The 13,804-nt window shown below is 37.2% G+C and overlaps 1 protein-coding gene across 5 annotated transcripts in view; it reads left to right on the top strand.

The window, feature by feature from the left end:
- The window catches only part of RBFOX1 (RNA binding fox-1 homolog 1), a 504,918-nt gene that overhangs the window by 471,486 nt on the left and 19,628 nt on the right, over positions 1-13,804 (top strand). For all 5 annotated transcript variants that reach the window (XM_057376932.1, XM_057376934.1, XM_057376930.1 and 2 more), the window contains one exon: positions 4,857-4,921. In XM_057376932.1, the coding sequence (XP_057232915.1) occupies positions 4,857-4,921 (65 nt within the window). The remainder of the gene's footprint in view (positions 1-4,856; positions 4,922-13,804) is intronic.

The raw sequence follows: 13,804 nt of genomic DNA, 5'->3' as shown, positions 1-13,804 counted from the left end.
TTTTGGTTTTTTGTTTTTTTGTTTGGCTTTTTTGAGCTGCTGGTTTTTTTTTTTTTTGTTTTGGAGTTTGGTTTTGGTTTTTTGTTTTTTTGTTTGGCTTTTTTGAGCTGCTGGGCAAGATCTAGGCAGATTTTWGTGGTCAGATGTACAGAATGAGACAATTTCCCAATAGCTGTTGCCACCAGCTGTAGCTCAAAGCCCAGATGGAATCAGGGATGGAGGATATATTTGTTCCCCAATGGAAAAGCAGAGCTAATTATTTAATCAACATTCCCCTGACCCCAGACAGGAGCCCCTCAAAGCCATCAGGTCCCCTGAAAGGCTTTGTTCTGATGTGAAAAATGAGGAAATTGAGATAACATTGAAGTTTTTCTTTCAAGAACCAAGAATTATTTTGTGTTTTGCAAATGGAAGGGTGTGCCATTTCCTGTGACTCACAGAAACTCGTGAGGAGTGGAGAAATGACTTTTCCAAGGGCAAAAGGGTCCCCAGGGAGCAATGGGTTGTTCCTTCCCCTGCTCTTTGTGCTGGRACACTCCATGGTACCCTTTAAAAGTTTGCACATGTAGGGATGAACATCTTCTCATCTTTATTTCTGATATAAACAGAACTTTCAAAAAGATACCAGACCAGTCCTGGAGATTGTGTTTGGAAGAAATACCCCAAACCTTCCAGAATCTGAGCCAGCACAAATTGGTGGTAGAATTGTTTGTTTACTCTTAAATCCCCAAATCAAAGTTTTACTCTGTGGACAGAATAAAATTTCAATAGCATGAGAGTGGAGGAAAAAGAACCGACAACTTTTATATTCTGCAGCTCTGGGTGTAATTTATGTTCTTTTTAATACCATTCTTCTATTTGTAGTTAATAGGGCAGGTCTAATTCTCAGTCCTAAAGAAGTTTAGAACCTTGATTAATTTACATTCACAAAAGACTTTGAGATGCTGAAAGGAAGCATAGGAAGTGTAAATTGAGGAAAATGAACTCTCAACATTCAGATGAAATWTCAAATATGTAGCTAATAGAAAAAGAAAACAAAAAAAAATACTCATTATTTAGAGTCACTTTGTGAGTTTACAGTAAAGACTGTCAGGACATCTGAGATGATGGGAAAAARCAGAATTTGGCTATTTTGTGAGGAKTAGCACACGTGTATATGYGGGTTTGTAATCTCTAGATTTTGTYTGGRTAAATTTGTGGAAATTAGTCTTACTGCAGATATACACACACTTTATTTAAACATTCAGTTGTGTTTAATWTTCTGTTCATTTCCATTTTATCATRTGTAAAATGTGTGTGATTTCCTTCTAAAATTGCTAAAGATTTCTCTATAAAAATCAGCAACTGATCTCTAACAGATCCCCACTGCTCTTTTTCTGTTTGCCTGAACCACCAAGAYGTAGAAAACATTGAGAGGAGAATTCTAATGAATTGCTCTGGGGAATTTTTCTCAGTTCCTTCCTCACATCTTTCCTTTCCATCCTTCCTTCCTCATTCAAATCATTCCATTTCTGTCTCTTTATAGAGCAGTGTTTCAGGAGCCTGTGTATGGCAATAAGTTACCCCAGGTATGACACCTCCAATGGGAAAACCTCACCATGCTGGACGTAGATTGGTGCAAAATCATACAGATACTCCAATAATTATCTGAGATTATGGATTCTGTGTGTGCAAGTGGCAAAAATAGTCCACCAGTTGCATTTAATGTTCCAGATTCGGACAAAAAGTCACAGGTAGTGACAATGTTCTGAATTTTTAAAACTCCTTTAGCTGCTGTAACACTGTTTTATCATTGTTTTGGAAGTAGCAAATATGGGAGCACAGATAAGGCAGTAGATATTTTTTTTCATTGTAGTATCTGAATTTATTATTTTAGCTGAATTTTCAAAATAATAATCCAAAGCATAACAGTCAGGTATTTTCTCCCTGAACGTAAAGATAAGGGGGGAAATAAAGAATTCCTAAAATATTTCTAATACATAGGAACTGAAAATTGTTATTCATTTTTATGCAATTATTGCATAATTTTGTTCTAAGTATTTTATTTTGCAATATAGTCTAAGGTATGAGGATAAATGTATCACATTACCCAAGAGATGCAGATGTAGTGAGGATTACTGGTGTATTCTTCATCTAAGGTATCAATCAAGTTCAAAATTAGAGGAAAATTCTCAAGTAGAATTTATCACAGAAGTTGAGTTGAGGGRTTTGAAGCAGATTCCCACACCAATTCCCTGTGTAAAGGGAATTTCCAAGTGTTTTCTTCCTACAACAACCAAAATTCACCTGAAATAATTGAAACAAAACAATTGAGAAAACTTCTACACCACCAAAATTGCAGAACACAACCCCCATAAAAAAATTGCTCAAGCATATTTTAGTGTGTAATTTATCATAGTTTATTTTATAATTAGGAGTTCATGACATGGGAAGGTAGGGAATTAGGTTTTCCCTGATCCCCAGATACATCCCGCTTTTTAGTTCTCCAGAGAATTCAGGCAAATTCAATACCTCCAATCTCTTTTTATTTGTATTGCTTTACTCTCATTCTTGCCAGGGCTCTCATAAATGTCAGCTTGATTGCCAAATCCAAAACATCTTAATAAAGTTCAGAGTTGAGCTCCTCTTGTGCAGCAGAAATCCTCTGAAAGCAAATCAAAACATGAGCACAAAAGGAATGTAGCTCTTACACTGAGGGAGCAAGAAAGGGTCTGCCATCACAGCCTGACTGATTTTTGGTGATAAATAAAAGAAGGAACCAATCCTCCCAGAGCCCAGCAGATTTCAGATCAGCCTGTTTAATTTTTCTGCCATTCAGAGCTGCTCGTGGTGTCCTGCTCTCAATTCCACAGCGTGCTGGGAGCTGGGCTGGGCTGGCCTGGGGTGGCTCTTGCTTTTCTCTGCGGGGTTTTARGAGTGGACAGCAGGACAAGCAAGGGAGATGGACACCCCAGGGAACAGAGCCCTGCCAGGCTGATGGTGTGCCACCCAGAGATGGGCATGAAAACAGGCTCAGCATCTTCCTCAAAAAAAAAAAAAAAAAAGGAAAAAAAGGTGTCATATTTAGCCCTCAAAACCCAAGAGAGGAGAACAGCTACATTTATATCCTCTCTCCCTTTGGCAGAGGCCAGCCCAAGTGTGCAGTTTGAGTTATCTCCTCTCAGCTTTGCTGTTTGTTGGCTCAGCTCACCCCTGGTGACATTATTTGACATCCCAAGGCCTGCACTGCAGCAGTGTGTGCCTGGTACACGTTTCTGAGGGTGCAAACCTGCTGGTTTATCAAACCCAAACCATCCAAAATGAGAGGGTGTTTTGTCTCAAGCAAAGCAGAGGGCACRTGGGGTGTCAAGATATCCTTATCCCTGCCTGTTCCAAGTTGTGTGACACAATTGCTGCTGGCAGCGAGCTGGCCAGGAGCAGGGAGGGACAGCTCCTGTTCTCTGTGTGAGAACTTAAAAAAAAAAAAAAAATCAGAAAGAATGTTCCTCGAGAAAGCTGACAATCCAAGCCTGGAGTTTCTAATGAGCTGTCAGGGTATGTAAAAGTGGTGTTTATTCCTGGGGTGATGTGGCATTGTCAGCTGAGCGATTGATTTCCAAACCCAGCCTGCTGCAAATCTTCAAGCCCACAAAGGTTTAACACCTGTTAGGGATGAAAGCTGTTCTGCCAGGCAAAGTGGGGAAGGGGAAATAGCTTGTAAAAATAGTTCAGATGGCTTTTCTGAAAAGAGTGAGTCTTTATTTGCAAAATCAAAACAGAAAACCCATAAAAAGTCATTGCAGCTAGTAAAAATGTGCTGCTGTTACAGTAAAGGCTGGCACATCATGGCCTATTCTTCCTGCTTCAGCACAATATCTTGGGTGAATGCAGCCTTCCAAAAAAAAAAAAAAAAAAAAAAAAAAAAAAAAAAAAAAAAAAAAAAAAAAAAAGGAAAAAAAAAAATCAATCCATTAAAGCGAGCACTTCAGCAAAAGAGTGAATTTTACTCAAAGCTGAGTGAGCTGCCAGTGTCTTACTCAGCTCTTTGCTAAGGAGGGGGTAGGTGGGGAAGGCAGCCCTGCAGCCCCCTGTCCCAGAGGGTGCTGGGGGAGAATTCTAATTGGGACGTAAATCGTGTTTGTGTTATCAGCGGGGCCGGGGCTGGGGCTGTTAATTGGCATGCTGAGATCATTTGGAAATGGTTGATATCACACCGTGGTCCATTGAACAGGAAGCTCTGCTGTTTTCACAGTTTGATAATCAATGCATCACTGCACTCAATTCCTTTCCAATGTGTGTTTGTTTGTCCTGTTTGCTTAATTGAACAGCTGGAATTACTGTTACATGCAACTGAATGTTAATTCATGGAAGAAGAGAATTTTGCTTYTTCATTATAATTTTATGTATAAATTGGAAACCTATGTAACATTAAGTGTTAATTGAGTGCACAAATTCATAGGCTTAATCAACCAGGCATGATAAATCAAATTTTGTACTGAAAAAGAATTGATTATTAGCCAAGTTTATCTTTTAAGTTCAGCTTTGCTTTGTGAATATACATACACTTGGTTCAGGAGAACAATTGCTACTTCAAAACTTGAAGAAGAATCCACTATTGTCTTGTAAAAAAAAGCTTTCACTGATCAATATAGTCCATTGCTTTCTCCTGRTCTCTGGGACAGGTCTTCAAAAGTTTGTGGTGCTCGATTTTCGCTTAACCCTTCACCGGAATATTCCCTTAACATTTCACTGCGGTATTTCCTGTACGTTTACCCGAGCTGCAGCATGACTGTACCTTTCCAACTGTTGTTCAATTGTTGCAAAATGTGATTGAAGGTGCCACAGCAACGCAGTTAGAGCGTGAGTTTGTGTTTCAGGGTGGTTATGCTGCCTACCGGTATGCCCAGCCTGCCACTGCCACTGCAGCTGCCTACAGTGACAGGTAAGACCTTTCCTCTCACAAATWTCTGACCAGTGGAACTTTGAAGATGATTCTATAAACCTGCCTTGTTGAAGTCTCATAACTGTCTTGTTGCTCTGCAGATAACTGTGATATCCAAAGCAGGCTGTTTTGTTTTTTTTTTAATTATAATCCATGAATAGCCGTAAATTGAGAGATTTTGGGCCTTTAATTGAGAATCAGGCCTGAGATGTGCACATTCCCCAGCTGTAGATCATCCACTTAATGCCCGTGACCCCTGTACAACCTAGGTAAATAAATGTACAGATTCATGATGGTCTGCTGCTAAGKATCATTATTTGTCCTGGGAGTATTATTTCAGTTGATTTAGGACCTTGAACCTATCGAGTGCCCTCAATTCTCATTGACGTTGTTTTAGTCAGTGGAAATTGAGAATGAACTGTGTCTAAGCTCGAACTACCCAATGCAAACCACTATTTTTTTTTCCATTTGCTTTTTTCCCAGGCATTTGATTTTTTTTGGTGCTGGGATTAAAAAAAAAAAAAAAAAAAAAAAAAAGTGATTTTTCTTTTGCTCTGTATTTTGATTCTCAAATTGTGAACCACATTTGGTGGAAACAAAGGTTATTAAAATCTTCRCATTCAAAGACTTAACTTTTCTTAACCAAGAATGATGTCACATATATTAGTTGTCTTTTTCAAAGATGAATACTGGAACCCCTTGGAAGTCAATGTCTAAATTGCTCTTGACTTCAGTAGAAACAGGATTTTATCAAACTGCATAAAACAAAGTCTTTGCAGTGTGTGGGCATGATTTTGTAATGAGAAGGAGAAATTATCCTACGTTTTCTTCATAAACTGTACCCTTAAAATCTATTCTATCTTGAATGTTTTTAAAGTACTAGAGGAGTGTTCCCTTGCAGAGGGAGGGTGTATATCGTGACAGACACACTTTTAATTTGCTTCATGATGGCAGTGAGAAGTAAGGTCACGCTTCTCAATACCTGCTACCAGAAAATTTTCCCTTGGAATAATGGAAATAATATCTTAAGCCTCAAACAAATATTGAAAAAAAATCTTTAAGTGCTGAAATAGACAGTGTTATAAATGCTTCTGTTTCTTAAAGAAATCTTAAAGAGATTAAGAAAATCTAGCACACAATTTCTTAGATCGAAGTGCTGTTCATGGATTCTGTACTTTTAGAACCAAGTCCCATGGTATGAATGTTACAATGCTATGCATGCATATTTGCCTTTCAAGTGCTTATTCTGGGTAATGAAGATATATTTTTTTTAAAGTTATGTGACTAAAGTAATTTGCATGTATGGCTGAGGCATGCTGTGTCAGACAGGTAAGCAAGCTACTTTCTATTGATTTTGGGTCAGTGATATCAACTAGATCTGTGCTGTGTGCACTTTGTTGGCAATGTACCTTTTCTACTTAGGGTAACCTGCACAGGTGAACTGCTCCTCAGTAGTTTCATTTCATTTCCACAAAGGTTTGTTAGCATGTCGCAGCTCTAGGGATTTTTTTCTGCGAGCTTACAACGCAAAACAACTCCTGCTCCTGAAAGCTTTATTAAACCAAAAGGATAAAATTAGAAATAACCTCCTGTGGGCAGTCAGGTTTTGCCAGCCATTGCTCAGGTGTCCCTGGATCCTTTTATAGGGTGYTTATTATCAAACCTCTACATTACATAGGGAACTGAACAATATCAAGCCGACTTTTAAATGCTTTAACTATGAATTGATGTGCCTTCTCATAAACCAGATCAAATGCTGTGAGATAAAATACCAGTTGGTCACATGTTCTGCTATGGGCAGAGAGTTAACAGCACAGGCAGCTATGCTGCCAAAAAGGTAAARGATTTGTTTAGGAAGATAGTACTCTTAAATGCTGTAAAGGAAGCTTGAGATGCCATCAGTAGTAATGCAGTTGTTACAATCCTTAATTATTTTTTTGAAAAAATTGTCTAATTTTCAGATACACTTTGTGTATAATTAGAATTGCAATAACCTGTCTTTGCTTGCATAATTTTAGATATCTTAAATGAATTTTATACCTTTTGGATTTTTTTTTTTTTAATTTAGCTTCTCTTTAAATGTGGTTAACCCTCATCTTCGATCTGTTTCCCCCAAATGAATATGGTTTCTTGTCTTAATTACAAATCTCATAACTGAATTTCTTGATGAGAGAATCCAAAACTAGCGTAGAGAACAAAACAAATAACAATCTGCTCAAACATTTCTTTGCACRTGGGAARCTATGTGCAAACATGGATGCCTCTRATTGCTCACAACTACAGTTTGTTTAACTTCATTAACTTTTTGTTCATTTTTAAATKAATTTAATCTAGCTACTTTTGTGAAATTACTAATATTGAAACTGCTGAAATAGAGCTCAGTACARCTTCTTGCATCTTGTCTTCTCAATGTAATAATCATCTCTTCTCCTCTAACACTGAAGATTCCATATCTCCTTATACACTTACTTAGTGTTCATATGAGCCCCTATTTAATTTAATTACACACCAACTATATTCACTGKTTATGTAAAAAATGATGCCCAGAGAAACTGAGTACCACTGAGTATTTACCACTGAAGCAGTGACATGTGGAAAAACTACTTCATGCTAATTTWAAAAAWWTTTTAAAGTTTTATTTTTTTGGTCACCACTCATATCCATTATGAATGGCAATGTTCCATATTTGAAATGCTTATTAAGTCAGGAAACGGAAAGCGGAAATCCTTAGGTTGGAGACATGTTTTGGTAAATTAAAATAAAGGTTAACAGAAAGATTTGGAACTCCAGAATCAATAGACCAAGTCGATTGATAATGATCACTGTGAGAGGGCTCTCTTGTGAAGAAATGCAATGGTATCCTTGTTTGTCACAGTTGGAAATATTGCTGGAAATAGGCGAGGAACAGATATACAGGAGAGAATTAGTTTGCACAATCAGTGCAAACTCTTAAGTATTTGTTGAGACAGATCATGTGCTCCGAAACCCAATTTCACAATGGAGGTAGGCCTGGCAGACCTYTCCAGTCATTTCTTAGGATCATAAAACAAAACCAACAAAGAAACAGGTACATTTTGGTTTATTTATGAAGCAATACTGTCACTAGATACAACTTCAAAAAAATTCAGACTTCAATTTTTATACTGTGGGATCTAGCATACTAAACTGCATTTACGGATTTGAAGGTGTTTGCAGAAGTGGATCCAAAAAAATAATGTTTAACTTGCCAAGCTTTAAAATATTCCTGCTAAGTTTTCCAATTAGTATAAGTGCTAAAAGGGGACCTACTGGTCTATATATATGTGTTCTTCTCCAGTCTGAAACTTTCCTGGCAAACTCTCTAAACTGAGTATATTTGGAAAAAAAAAAAAAAAAAAAAAAAAAACACCACAAAAAACCAAACAAAAAAAACAACCTGTAAGGATGTGCAAAAGACACTAAATCTGATGTCAATAAAATGATTGTACAGATTGTATTCATCTTTTACGCAGTATTATTTAAAAAAAAAAAAAAAAATAGCAGTCAGATTTCTGTCCAAGTCTGAAGTAAGAGAGAAGTAGCAAGGCCATCCCGTTTTGTACCCCCAAGGCAGAGGGAGTCRGCGCATGGCAGTGGGGCGTATTGTCATTTTGTCATTGCATGTTCACTCRGTGTCGCTGGTATGTCTGTAATGCTGGACTGGATTGGACAGCCCCATCACACAGCTCAGTGAATGGCTTGCTTGAACTAAGCCTACGGGCAGCCTTCCCCCCTTGACTGGCTCTGGGTTTGTGTCCGTGATTGACCATTGCATCTCGGTGGAGCAGAGCAGCGCTCGTTCCTGGCGCGGGGTTGGCGGTGTTTGCGGTGTTTGTGGGGACGTGGAGAGGCACAGCCCTGGCACCAGGGAGGCMCTGCCATCCCGTGTGCTGCTGGCTCTGCTGGGCAGGGCACAGGTGTGTTCATACATGGATGCTGTGTGCTGATCCATGCATATGCACACGTTCCCATCCATCACGCACACACGCACGCACCGTGTGCATTCCCTTCCTCGAACAGCGCCAAGTTTAAACCTCACTCCAAACTCTGGGAAGATTCCCACTGACCTCTTTGTTGTCTGGATCAAATCCCTCATCACTGGAAGCTGACTTGTTTTTTCTTTTTCTTTTTTTCTTTTTTTTTTTTTTTTTTAATAAAATAGGTCATATTCCAAAATATTTTGCACACAACACTTCATAGTATAAATACCTTTTGGGTTATTTTTTTTCCCTTCCATTATTGATTTGTGTTACTTTGTTCTGTGGTTATATCTAGAGCTTTATATGTAATTTGAGAGATAAGGCTTTGTTATATGGAAATTATGTATCTTCCAGATCTGAAATCTTACTCCTGCTAAAATCCTGATATTCTCATAGTTGGCATTTTTAACAATATGTATTCATATTCATTTGTCAAAGCTGCAGGGTCTATAGAGACAGAGTTTAATATATTTTCCAGTTCTCCGTGGGTAATTAGTTGAGATAATACTTGATATTTGTGATCAGGTTATCCTAAAATAGAATAGGTACAGATTTGATTTAATTGTAAGCATGCTCATTAAAGGATGAAAATTTAGAAGGAAGAGTAAAAAACCAGAAGTTATAAAATGTGAGCTTCTCTAGATGGAGGGGGTTTTTTATTATATTGTGGACTATAATATCTTCTACTTTATGATTAAACAATGAAAACCACTATAATTTTATTCAAATTATTTTCTTATTGAAGATTACTAGAGATATATACTAAAAATCAAGATTTTGATTGCATATAAAACATAATAGCATCTTGAGCCAGAATTTAATTTTCCATTAAACAATTTTATAGAAGCATAAATATTTTAAAATCTAGTACTTCATCCATTTCATGATGTACTTTCTAAGATTAAGGAGAAGGAGCTTCAAGACACAGTTTTAGTTTCTAAAGGAATCAGGTTGTAAGAGAAAAAAAAATAAAATATAGTGATAACTTTTCAACTCCCATCCAGAGCCTTCAAACATTTTTGTATTTTGCTTTACCAGTGGAATCTTGAGTAATGGAAAGGTTTAGGGGATGAGATGATCCATAAGGAAGAATATTCTGGGCTACCCAAATTTTGAAAATGAAAAGACTCAGCACCTTGACTGGGTGCAGAGGTTGTGTTTAGCTTTTCTAGCAGCTGTASTTGAGAATATATTTAAAACTTCTTCTGCAAATGCCTAGGTTTGATGAGGTGGTGCTTTTTTTATTGGTCTAGTTTTTGTATTTTTTTTTTTTCCTGAATAATGCTCTATGGTAACTAAATCTTCTTTATTCCTTATTATTGCAAACAAAAATCAAATTATTCACTTGGCTGTTGCAGAGAGGTGATGGATTTGGCCATCTACCTACTAAAACTTTTTGCTTGTGTGATCTTTGGCAAACTAGGGGATCACTGGAATCCTCTTAATGCTTCRTAATCCATTCTCATCCCAGTTCATTCACAGTTTTGGGGATGACTGGAGTATATGACTCATACTATAACCATAGCAGTACTTTTTAGTGAAGGAGTTAGAAAGTAAAAGTGGGTGAAGATGAATAAAGAAAATGTTATAGGGGGAAAAAAATCCAAAACATTTGAAATTCCATGAGCAGGGACTTTAATGTAGTACAGTTTGACAGGATTTTCCTGAAATGAGAATATGTTGTATGGAACATTTTCCAATAATTGAAGCATAGTTTGTTCTAAAATACCACAAAAATTACATTTTGGGGGAGACACAGTGAGTCACATTAACATAGCGCAACATTGCAGACAATTAGATTTCGCAAAAGTCTACCAATTCTGGAAAGCTGCTTTGATATTTTAATACACTCCTCTACCTGGTGGAATGAATCTGTTTCCTGATATTTGAGAGCTCGATTCATCTGTGTGTAGTTTGACTGTTCATGGAATACCCAGGGAGCTCCTAAAACTCCTCCACTGGTTCCAAACTGAGGTGGTGCAGTAGTGAAAAAGCTCAGTGATGCCGCCCAGAATTATGGCAAASACCACTTATTAAACTTTTATCATGTCAGAGCTGCTTTCGTTCTTACCCTGCTCCTAATTCTCTTAACTGCAATCTCTATTCTCATTGTTTGCAAAAATTTCAAGGAGTATTTTAGGAATCCCCATAGACAAGGAAAGGCTTGGCTATTACTGTAAAGTCTGGTTTGATTTCCATGCTGGAAATCATGAAGAAAAGTTTGTGAGAGAAGGCAGAGGTACACTAAAGCCTAGATTTCCATACCTGGCTTCCTGAGGTGCTCCAAGCTGAAGGTGGTCAATACTTTTGCTGCCAGTTTCTTCTTGAACATAAGGAAAGCTGTTAAATACTTATCATGTTCCCAAAAAATATAATCAGTGCACCTCTTCTGACATTTACATCTCAGCTTCAGTATCCTCTCTTGGTTTTGTTTCATCCGCCCAGCCTACATCTGGTTATGTAGCACGACTTTTAACTTGGGAGTTTCTTACTCCAACRTAAAAGCTCATAGTAAATGACTGTGATTATGAATATATTAATTTGGTGGATTTTTGATTTAGAGTGATTTAGAGTGACTTACTCTAAAAGGAGTGGGGGGAAAGGATTGGTTAACATTTTTAAAGTAGGAATTATTTCCTTACTAGCTCATAAAAACTTCTTGCTCCTAGAGGATACTGGAAGAAAGYGCGACTTTAAAATTTTTCCGCGTTGTACTCAGCAGACTGGATAAATACGGAGTTGGGGAGTTGCTAAAACATTGATTCCTGATCCAGCAGACCAAAACTGTTACAGTCTGCTGGGTCAGTGCCTGTGACATGATAGACCATAACAGCTCCTTTGGACATGTCAGTGGCTAATTACACACCTCTCAGTTCTCAGATCATTGGCTTGATAGACCACAAAGAGGCAGATTAGAACATGCTCCGAGTGTTGTCAACCTGAGTGCCTTAAAACCAGGGAGGAATTAAGAGCATTKTGCGGGAGTCAGACAGGGGAGAAAGGAGTGAAATGTTATGAATAAAAGAGGAATGACACAGATATGGGCTGCGTGGATTAGCYGTGTAATTTGCAGTGTGCGCTGGCAAGGTGAGGAAGTATTAAAAGAACAGGCTTCAAATAACAATGTTGATGAAATTAATCAAGAAAGAGGCGATTTACACTCTTGAATGTTTTTACTGTAGCATTTCCYTCCTCCAAGGAGTCTAAAGCATTTGATTAGGTATTTAAATAGATTTTTGTTTCATATTACTTTGGGCTTGTCAGGCTTCTGATACTTTAGGAACCCACCTGAGGCAAACATCAGATYGTAAGAATACTGCAGGAATGGGAATAGAATTTCATCCATATATCCTAAAGAACTTTCTTTGTGAAAATTGCTGTAGGATGTTTAATATACATGCATTTAAAAGAAAAGAAAAGTAAGGGCTTTGTTTAAATCAAACGTGTACCAATTTCTAAACTCCATTTTGTTTTTCTTGAATGAATTTTTAAATAATCCTGGCAAGGTTTTCGTGCATATGGTATTTTAGGTATAACATGAAAAAAAAAATATGCTGTCAACTAATTTGTAAATTCATTCCAAACTTAATGTAACGTAGAGGGAAAGGATTGCTGTTATTCGTAATTGCTGAAGTTTATAATTATACCTCTGTATGTTAGAAAACTTCATAGTGGATAAAATGGTGGTTGCTGGTAAACCATTATTGCTTTGAAATCAGGAACAAATAGAAAGTGTGGATCTGAGGCATTATTTTAARGATGGCATGATATATATRAAGAMTAAATCCCCCAATRAAATAARTGGATATTTTAAAATGTATTTTAGTGGATAAAATACTGATTCTTTACACAAGGMTAACTTCAAAATGCTGTTTGCCTGAAGGAGAATGAGCAATATGGCCAAAATAGAGTAATAAACAAAATTTTCAAATATAAGTGTAAATTAAGACTTCAAAAATAGCCTTAATTTAGCAGTCCTGGATCATAAGGATGTTGATTTATGTTGCTGATGTGGAGTACTTCTGAAATAAAATCACTGGACTACTTCCTCAWGTATTTAATTTAAGTGCATAGACTGTGTCAATCACATTAAAAGGCCAATAATTTTAGAGCAGTTCTGCCACTGAGATCAGTATGAATTCTGCTGTGGATTTTGTGTGGTGTTCAGARTTCCACCTATTAGGTTTAGGTTTCACTTTAAAATGTTAAGATCTGCTTAAAAATCACGTGTTCCTCTTGCAGATAAATGCACTTCTTTAGACTCTCTGCATTCTGTTATTAATAATAAATAATTTAATAGTAGATATAACATATTGAATAATCATACACTGAAAAATTCCATTGATGCAGCAGGTAATATGAGTTAGAACCAAGTCTATATGTATAGCTCTGATTGAAAAAAAAAAAAAATCAGGGAATAAAATTTGCAGGTTTAAAATGTGAAAAGTGAAAGACCTAGAGATTTTCACGCTGGCTGTGATGTAAGACATTGTCCACATTCTGGTGAATATATATGAAAAATAAGTTGGTTTTGGTTTTTTTTTTCCCAGCAACATTACTAAGTAGGAAGGCTACATTAATTTGCCAGAAATTTTCTTTATACAGACTTTGAGGTCTAATGGAAGGAGAGAAGGGGAGTTTGTATCATCCTGCCATGGCAGAATTCTTCTATCCATCCTGAGTGCAGAGTGAACATTCCTCCAATCTGCTTTACAGCTTCAATATTGGACTGGGCTAGAAGGAGTCTTTCTCCTGTAGCATTTGAATGGGTCATTYAGCCAGTTCAGTATGAGGGCTAAAAAAATGCCTGCCCATCTGCTGGGGAATGCCCAGCATAAGGGTACAAATCATGAGAAAGCACCTTCTGTTGACTGTTTTTCCCTTT

Source organism: Malurus melanocephalus, unplaced genomic scaffold (genome assembly GCF_030028575.1).
Source record: "Malurus melanocephalus ecotype Western Australia unplaced genomic scaffold, MMel_1.1 scaffold_295, whole genome shotgun sequence".
Lineage (NCBI taxonomy): Eukaryota > Metazoa > Chordata > Aves > Passeriformes > Maluridae > Malurus > Malurus melanocephalus.
The sequence above is the reverse complement of the archived record's forward strand: the minus strand, read 5'-3'. Positions and strand labels throughout refer to the sequence as shown.